The sequence below is a fragment of the Parasteatoda tepidariorum genome, chromosome 8, assembly GCF_982258835.1.
Source record: "Parasteatoda tepidariorum strain Cologne lab strain chromosome 8, Ptep-v5.0, whole genome shotgun sequence".
Lineage (NCBI taxonomy): Eukaryota > Metazoa > Arthropoda > Arachnida > Araneae > Theridiidae > Parasteatoda > Parasteatoda tepidariorum.
Genome location: NC_141762.1, coordinates 85,953,094 through 85,962,344, shown reverse-complemented (window position 1 = coordinate 85,962,344; position 9,251 = coordinate 85,953,094). Strand labels below are relative to the sequence as shown.

At 29.8% G+C, this 9,251-nt stretch overlaps 1 protein-coding gene across 1 annotated transcript; it reads left to right on the top strand.

Annotated features, from left to right (window-relative positions):
* The first annotated feature begins 420 nt into the window (after positions 1 to 420).
* On the top strand, positions 421 to 8,755 carry LOC107456956 (major facilitator superfamily domain-containing protein 6-like). Its single transcript, XM_016074953.4, has 4 exons — positions 421 to 608; positions 2,244 to 2,383; positions 4,730 to 6,199; positions 8,378 to 8,755. Exons 2-4 carry the CDS (start codon positions 2,245 to 2,247, stop codon positions 8,539 to 8,541), a joined length of 1,773 nt encoding a protein of 590 aa, XP_015930439.4. The 5' UTR covers positions 421 to 608; position 2,244; the 3' UTR covers positions 8,542 to 8,755.
* The last annotated feature ends 496 nt before the right edge of the window (positions 8,756 to 9,251 follow it).

Here is a 9,251-nt window from a genome sequence, read left to right as displayed (position 1 = left end):
AATGTATTAAAAACAATGAAACAAATTTTCTTTTCTCTTAGAGTTCAACAAGGTATGTTAGTTCTGATGGAATCTTATAATTTTAAGTATGTATTATTTTTCCTTCTTTATTTTTTTTTCTTTTTGCATTTGCTCTGAACTCTCCAAACAACAAAACCAGAATGATTGATCTAAAATTTTATATCAGTGTTTTCTTAAAAATAAAGGTTTTATAAAATTTCCTTTAATTATAATAGAAGTTTAGATAAAATTTCTATCGGTGTCTAATGTGCTGAATAATGTTTTTTAAGCCTATTTTAAAATATGTAAAAGGAAAATAAATAATGATTTGGCACAAATTTAGCATTAATTTTCTGTTTAATTTGAGAATAAGAAAAGTATAAACAAAATTAAACCGATAAAAGATATAATTTAGACAACACAAGGACAATGTAACAGAGGAATATTAGTGTAAAGAAGAACAGAACACTGTAGTTTGGTTATTTTTTTACCTGTTTCCCTCAAATAAGCAATAATTTTTTTTAAAAGTTAAATTCGAAGTTTAGTTTCTTAAAAGTTTAGTAAAATTAAGTATTTTTTCAATGAAATGCTGTTCTGATTAAAAAAAGGTAAATGCTTTATTTTATTCTATTTCAAGCCGTATCTGTTGATCAAAAATTTCTTTTTCTTTTTTCCAATGCAGCAGGCGAGATAAAAGTAAATACCCGTGATCAAAAGTAACTTGAGAAAAATTTTTAATACTTTTATGAGGGTTCTGACTCGTTAAAAAGATATTAACTTACCGTCCCGAGATAAACTTTCACTGGAGTCAAAACTGGTAGTAAAATCTATCTCACATCTAGCGTGTTTTTATGAAAAAGAAGAGACCCGTGACTACCATGACACATTAACTGCGATATGAAATGTATACGAGAGTATGACCGTTTTTTTTTTTATTTCTCTCAAAAGTAAAATAGAAATAAAATATTTTTACTACCGATTTTCTTTCTCATTTCTGTTTACGTCTCCTAGCCGAAATTTCTCTTGTGTCGGTAAGACAATATTATATCTAAACGGAACTTTTTCTTACTTCTTACTTTATTACTTCACTGTAAAAATTGTGTTGTATAGTTGTCACCATTTTTGGTGTTGAACAAATTAAAACTCTTTATAGTGCATTCAGCCACATTTTTTATTCACTTTTTCACTGTTATATTTATATTTATTTACCTGATCATATTTTTCTTGTTTGTTTGTTGAGAGTACATATTGTCATGCGCGTTAGAATCAATTTATGGCTTTGTTTCAAAAACTTTTCGTTTGCAAAACAAGCATATTTTTAGCAATATATCAGAACTAATTCTTTCAAACAATTGCTATTAGCCCAATTTATATAAATTTTCGCACAATGACTCTAGTTCTGTGCTCCTAAGTGTATTCGGTGTACCTCAGCAAAAAAAAAATGGCGGCAATTATACGCCTAATTTTTTATAGTGTATTTATTTAAATTAGGATTTTTATTACTTTACATATGTCTCATTGCTTTGATTTCTATTTACGTCTTTATTGGTTCTTCTAAATTTCTAATGTCACAATATAGTTTCTAATTTTCTGTTACTGAAATCATCAATATTACTTTTTATTGTAGATTTTCGGAGAAATGCAACTTTTTTAAAATGCAAACCTGAAAATTTATTTACTTCAAATTTAAAAACTTTATTTCGCTTGAATTACTGAGGAATTAATAAAGAGAAAAGAGCTTTAAATATTTCGAGCTAATAAAGAAAATGAAAATCTGGGTAAGGTAGATATTTTATGAAATAAAGATAGATTCTTTTTAAATTCTATGCAAATTGGTTTCGAAAATCACTTTTGAAACGTTCTCTTCCTTAAAAATCATTTTATATCTTATCCGTGTCAGATGACCGTAAGAAATCGCCAAACCATTATTGACGCCAGTAATGTTTAAGTTTCATAGAAATAAGAATTGAAAAATATTTTATAATTTTTAATGAATGAAATAAATTTTTCCTGAGAAATCAATGTACTTAGAAGTTAAGGCTGCATAATTTCGTGACCAGTTGCATGATGGTGGCTCTATGACGTATTTTTTTATTTTCTTATCTATAAATAGGAATTCGGTTAATTTAAATGTTTATCTAGATCATTTTATAAAGCGTAAATGGCAAAAAGGAAAGTAAAAGTTTACATCAAATAGTAAATATAAGATAATAGCAATTAAAAATGGATTTTTTTTCTTTAAGAATGGAGCAGGAAAATGGAAAAAAACTTTCAAAATCTGTACCTTCCTGCAAAGAAGAAAAAGGCAGAAAACTGAAAAGTTTTTTTCATGTTGATAGAGAAATGATTCGATTTAAAGTACATTTCTTTTTGTTTTATGGAGGTAAGACACATTTTTCTTAGAATTTATAACTACAGGAGGAACTGTACACTGTAAGAATTGTGGTGTAGTATTTATCCGAATTTGATCGAAAAATTAAGTGTTATTTCATTTTAATACTCAACCTAGCGTTCATACACAATGTGAAAAGTATAGTTAAATCTAAACTCCAGTAAATGAGAAAGTTTTCATGAAAATCAGACGCACTGAATTATATTCGTTGCCGAAAACACTAACTTTGGCGCAATTTGGATTTCTTCAGTGGATAGTTTTTGTTTACATCGATTAAAAGTTGGCAAGAGTAAGTTTTCTTTCTCGTTGCCGTACAGTGTCTATTAAAATAAAAGTTCACTGGTGAAACACATAGATGCTTCTTTAGTTGTGCAATAAAGATAAGTATACAGGGTAGTTCAAAATGAATATAGCGATAACAAATGGCTATAACTATTTTATGAAAAAGAATTTATGAACAAAATTTATACAGAAGGTAGAAGGAACTTCAAAATTTTGTATACACTCTTCACAGATTTTCCATGTGACTTAACGTCACAAGTTATTCACGCCTGACGAGTCTTGAGACTAGGCGCTTATGTTTGAACGCTCGAAGCATGTCGAATTTTATTTCTCTCTTTATATTTTCTGAAACCTGTGAAGGTTTCATCATTAATTATATTCTTTGATCTTGACTACATTTGGGTTTTGATCATTATTTTGATACGGAGTTTATGCTCGTAAAAGTAAATATACGTATTTTAATATTGCAACAGGATTCATGTGGTCTTTAAAAAAGTGAGAGAATCGTAGCATCAACATTGTAACTATGAAGTCATCTTTAACTTCAAAATTAAAATTTTGAGACCAGATATTTTGAGTTAATGTAGTTTATCTTTTAAGTTTTTGAGTTACCATTTCAGTATCATAAGGAACTTACAAACTCGGTTTAAAAGGAGAGTATCGTATCAGATATATGTAATAAAATAAACAAATCTATTGCAGCTGTATTTGTTGATAAATGTAGCTTATCGTAATTGAAGAACATATTGTGCGACATTTTATGGTGAATTTGCGAAAATAATTTTTAGAATGTATCCGAAACAACTGGATGCTATTTGCAAATCATTTTTATCCAACTAAAATCGTGTAAAATCGATTTCTGACTTTCAAAATATAGGGAATAGCGTCTATGTGGGAAATATAGTCCTAACAGTTTGGTTAAGAAAGTGATTGATAGTTTGGACCCGCTAATATTAAGTTTACTTTTTGCGCTTTATCTCAAGAACTTTTTAAGCGAACGGAAAAATTTGCGCATAATTATTAAATTAATTAATTTTACGATAATTTCATGCAAAAATGAACTTTTAGTAAATTTTTTATTTTTCCATGTAAAATTACATTCTTTAAAATAATGTAAAATTTTGGTTTGAAAAGTTCGAAAAATTTTGCCGAAAATTTTCAAACCTGTGCCAAAATTATCTGAGACTTGTTTAAGATTAAATAACCTGCGTTGCTAGAGTTATTTATCTTTTAATTTACATCAGCGAAGTCCATTAATACTTTGTTGATCCCTAATAAACCCACTACAATTTCCTTTTCACATTCACCCTCGCCGAAAAAAAAAAACTGTTTCTTCAAATGTGTGTTAGTAGCAGCAGTTTTAATTAAATTCTACGAAATATTACTACATGTATCAGCAAGGAAATAATAAAACAAAATAGACGGATAATAAATTTAAAAAAAATTTTCTGAAGCGAATAACGAAGTGAGGTCCATTGCCGGCGTTACGCAAAGTCAAATCTTTTACTTTTGAAATATTTTTTTGAAGATGTGCTGGTTCTTCAAGGAATAATAAAAAAAATATAAAACTATTGCAAATACATAATAGGAAGATTTACTGTAAAAGAAATGGAAATATTAGTAGAAAATGGAAGAGGGATCTCGCGAAGGTTATGAAGGCTTCTTTGTTTTTCCCTCCTCAGAACTGATTGGTCAAATTTGGAAACTCTTTTTTTTCCCGCAATTTTTAGCATTGATTCCTTGTCTTCCATATACAAAGTTACTTCGATTTTTTTTTTCTGACAAGGGCACTAAAAATATATGATATGAGCCGTCCAAAGCCAGGAGCAGGAGCATAATTTTGGGTTGATTATATGCAAACCACAAAGTTCTCCATTACTTAGTTTGAATTCAAGAGTAAAAAAACTTGACATCTTTATGTGCTAAGCGTTATTTTTAAATTTCAACACTTACTAACATGCATTTAATCTCAATTAATAAATTGACATTGAAATGCTTCGCATATTAAAAAATGCGCTTTGCTTCTAACCTAGGTAATTCTTTTTTTATTTACAGCCATGGGAACTATGATGCCTTATGAGCCTCTCATCGCAAAGGATGGAATCGGGATTTCTGCAACTTCTTATGCAACAGTTTATTCTTCTCAGCTGTTCATAACAATTTTGTCTAAAACAGCCTTAGGCTACATAGCAGACTATTTTAAGAGAGTAAAAATAATGATAAGTCTTCTAATCATCGTGCATTGCCTGTGCTTCTTATCGCTTCTTGTTATTCCAAAAATTGATGTCTTAACAAGGTTGGACCAAAACTCAACTCTGTTAAACCTTTTTGAAGAAATCAGAAATGGCACAGAACTTTATATTATTTCATTTTCTACAGGCAAGGCTTGTAATAGGTCTTCTAATAACTCCAACTTATTGTCGATGACAAAAGTCGAAAGAGAAAGTTATAAAAATGGGGAAAATGTCACGCAAAAACGATCAGAAATAATCTGTGTTACTAAGTCAAATCTTACTGATGAAACATTGTGTTTTGAGTTAGGGAATAACACAAAAGAGGGAGAATTGTTGGAGACTCGGTTAACTTTCTGTTGCTCAATGTATTCCATGCAATTAGAACAATATGAAACACAAATGAAAACGATAAAGAACTTTTTTTATTTACATTCTTTGAATCCAGATATTTTTAATGATAGTGTCACTGCTTCAAAACCTTGTACTGCTGCTTTTTTAGATGAATCAAAAAGCATAGAAAAATATCTAAATAAAAACAGCTACAAAACGTACCAATTTTGGTTATATACATGCATTATGATTATAGCGGGAACTTGCTCCAGTTCAGCATTTACATTGTCTGACACAATTTGTTGCGAAAGTGTGCAAAAGTTTAATAGAGATTTTGGTCGACAAAGAATATATTCTGCTGTGAGTTGGGGTATTTTTGCTCCTTTAGGCGGACTTTTATGTGACCTCACAGATGGATTTTTCTCAACGTGGATCCTAATGGCAGTTATGCAAATCTTGGTTATATGGAATTTATACAAAATGGATGTCGTTGTACCTCAATTTTCTCAAAACTTAACAAAAGATGTAGGCACAGTTCTTAAATCTAGTACTTTTCTTGCGTTCAATGCCGGATCTTTTATAACTGGCGTAGGTTGTGGTGTAATATGGTATTATCTGCTTTGGTTCATATCCTCATTGGGTGCTAGTACATTTCTCTGTGGCCTGGTTCCTTATGTGCAGAGCTTTGCTGGTGAAATACCTTTTATGTTCTTCTCAGGATGGGTTATAGAAAAAGTGGGACACTTCAATATAGTGTCTTTGTCTCTTATGGCATATGCTGTCAGATTTTTATGGTACAGCTACCTTAAAAACCCATGGTTGGTGCTACCAATAGAAATTACTCATGGCATAACGTATGGACTTTTTTATTCTGCTGCAGTTTCCTTTGGAAAACTTAGTTCCAAGCCTGGGACAGAAGCCACAACTCTGTCTATTATTTATACAACTCATGAAGGTTTAGGTAAGTAAAAATAAACCGGAAACAGAGATGATGAAAAGATGATTTTACGAACAGGGTTGATACCCTTTCAAAATAAAATATTTAAACTAATTTTTCAGACAACTACCTAAAATATAGATTGAAAAATAATGTGACTGTCAAAATATGATTTCCAAGTGTGCATAAAATTTAGTGTCTTGTTCCGTTACATTTAAGAGCTTTTATTTTTAATTTTTATTTAATGCTTGCATGAGATGCGAAATGTCAGTAGTACAAAGGAAAATAATGTTAGAAAATTTCTATACTTAGGCGTATTCAGAAACCATTCTTATCATGAATGTTTGCAAAAGAGTTGCCAGATGTGACAGATTTCTTTAATTCAAGTAATAAGTGTATCGATGAATATCGTCCATTTTAAGACTTTCACATAACTGGCTAAGAATTGTACACAGTGCTGGTGATTGCATGTAACGACAGTAAAGCTCGGTAACACGTGCATATATAATTTTCAAGTAGTAAATAGTTATTACTACTGAAGCTTCGATTCTGGTATAGTTCAGGATGAAAGAAGAAGAGAATCGAACCTGTGTTCTTGTGATAGTCTGTAAAGACGTCTGCCTTAATTTTGCTCGAAAAGAACATGCACTTTTTGCAATTTCTTTTTAAATTCATTTTAGAAAACAATTTGTTTTGAAAATTCGTAGAGAACCACTTAAAAAACCTTAGCTTCAAAATAAATAAAAATTTGTGAATTCAGAGAATTAAAACATAATTTTTTTTTTATTTGATATCATAATTTCATTTTACATATGGCTCCAATTGTTTTTATTTGGGAAATTTTCTTCTCGAAATCTTTTGAACGAGCGTGAGCAACTCTGTAGTTGTTTAAATTATGAAATAAAAGAACAGGCTTAGGAGCATTCAAAATTTTAATACCCTTATGTTTATGGTTTAGGCAAAACTTTTACTAACTATCCAATAAGCAGTTGAAATATGATTTGGCGGTAAAAATTAAGGAAGATTCTGTTCCAATAAAAGTATGAAAGCTGTATAAAAACTAATTGTTTGTAGTACAAACTTTGTTAAGCAATTAAAACTACGGCATAAGGGAACTGTTTATATTTTATTTAACATATATGATTCATATTCCTAAACTTCGTGATGAAACTTTTTTCGAAGGTAAATCATTTATACTTTAAAATACATAAAATTTTTGAATTGAAATTGAAAAAAATATTTTAACTTGGTGATTTATAAGCTAAGGACAATATCTTGCAAAATGTTTTCAAATTTCGATATTTTTTTGCAAAAACACTTTATACTTTTGGTTCACTCTGTGGATTTATGATCGGATGTTCCGTATTGACCACCCTTTGTATATATTTCAGAATTTTATTGAAAAAACTGGAATAAAAACAATTTGACATTACAAGTCGCTTGTTAATATTTAAGTGAGAAAAAATATTATCAGAGTTTGAGAATTATCAGACCTTGCAGTCAATTAGAGCAAAGCATCGATTAAAATCCTCGAAAGCCAGTTTAATAGTCCAGTGGGACTGGAATGCTTCTCAACTTCATTTTCAAACAAACAAGTTCATAAAGATTTTAATACTTTTAATATTGATTCTTCAGAGTCTGGTACGTCTTTACGTTTTTCTCACTTAAACATTAATTTTGACTTCATTGCGTATATAGATTGTAAAACATATGCAGGGTGTTACATGAAAACCATTCTAAATAGATTTTAATCAAATTGATCTTCTTCAAAAATGAAGGAAAAAATGTGCAAATTTTTATATTTAAGAGAGGAAAAAATATATTTCCGAAATTTAATGAATTGCCATTGATTAAGGCTGGTGCATGATATTTAGAAAGGAATCAGAAGCTGAAGAATGATTCAAGTTTATAAATTGTTTGTCTCGAAGTTCATATTGTGTCTTCTTTTGGTTTCTAAGGTCAAATAAATTCAAGAGCTCAGCGGATTTGATTCTAATATAATTAAACATATGTTTTTTTTTCACAATTTGTTTAGTTCTAGGTGTAGTTGTCCAGGTACCTTAAGGGCTAGATATAAAAATTTCTAGTTAAAGTATTTCAAAGTTTTCTACCTATTCACAAAAAAATGTATAGATATTTAATTGCCTTGTTTGGAAAATAGTATTAAATATTAAGCTGTTACAAAAATAAATTCTTTTTCAGGAGCTGGTCTCGGATGCGTTTTAGCTGGCATTGGTTTTGACTATCTCGGGAGTCAGGTTACATTTTTCTACCTTAGTCTGCTTGCTTTTGGTTCCACATTTCTCAATGTTTGCAGCACGTTATTTGTTAGTAAACGTAACGTAGTCAACAAGGATATTTCTTGATCTTCAAAAATCGTATTTTACAATGATAACGAACTCCTGTCTGTTCCAACCATCACGTGACATGCCCCAAAGCATACAGAAAACTAATCCTATGGGATCAAGTGGTAACTTTCCTCCTGGACAAAACGTTTCCATTGATTAATGTATTTTTAATATTGATGTTAATGGCCTGATAAAGTGGTAATCTATTTGTATAAAAATGAATGTCTGTGTGCGTGTGTTCTTAATAGACTCCTAAATCATCCGACCGAAAGTTATGACCATTCGTCATTCACAGATGACGCTTAATTCATATTTATCACTGACAGTAATATGTACTACTGGTATTATGGTAATTGGCGAATTGCTTTTGATAAGAATTCTACAACGGGTTTTCAGTTGTTTCAGAAAATATTTTTTTCAGTTGCAGCTAAGATAGTGTTAAAGAATTAGAATTACAAGAAACTTTTTCCACCACTTCTTATAAATATCTTAATAGTAAATTAAAAGTCAGATAGATAAATGGTCAAGCTCCAAAATCCTTATAAAGTTCTAATATATATTTTAAAAATTCGGTTTTAGTTGGTTGCCACTGATAAATATGTATAAACTCAAATATTGAAGGGTTATGTAATAAGTACCAAACATACTAATATTGGTATAAAATATTATACTAATATATTTGGTGATTATTAAAACTGCACCTATACTAAGCAGTTTTAATACCGATA

What these genes read in the sequence shown, in the direction of transcription:
- LOC107456956 (XM_016074953.4), top strand. Translation starts at nt 2,245, where the DNA reads ATGGAGCAGGAAAATGGAAAAAAACTTTCAAAATCTGTACCTTCCTGC. An exon ending in TTTCTTTTTGTTTTATGGAG is followed by an intron (nt 2,384 to 4,729) that starts GTAAGACACATT and finishes TTTTATTTACAG; the next exon opens with CCATGGGAACTATGATGCCT. An exon ending in TACAACTCATGAAGGTTTAG is followed by an intron (nt 6,200 to 8,377) that starts GTAAGTAAAAAT and finishes ATTCTTTTTCAG; the next exon opens with GAGCTGGTCTCGGATGCGTT.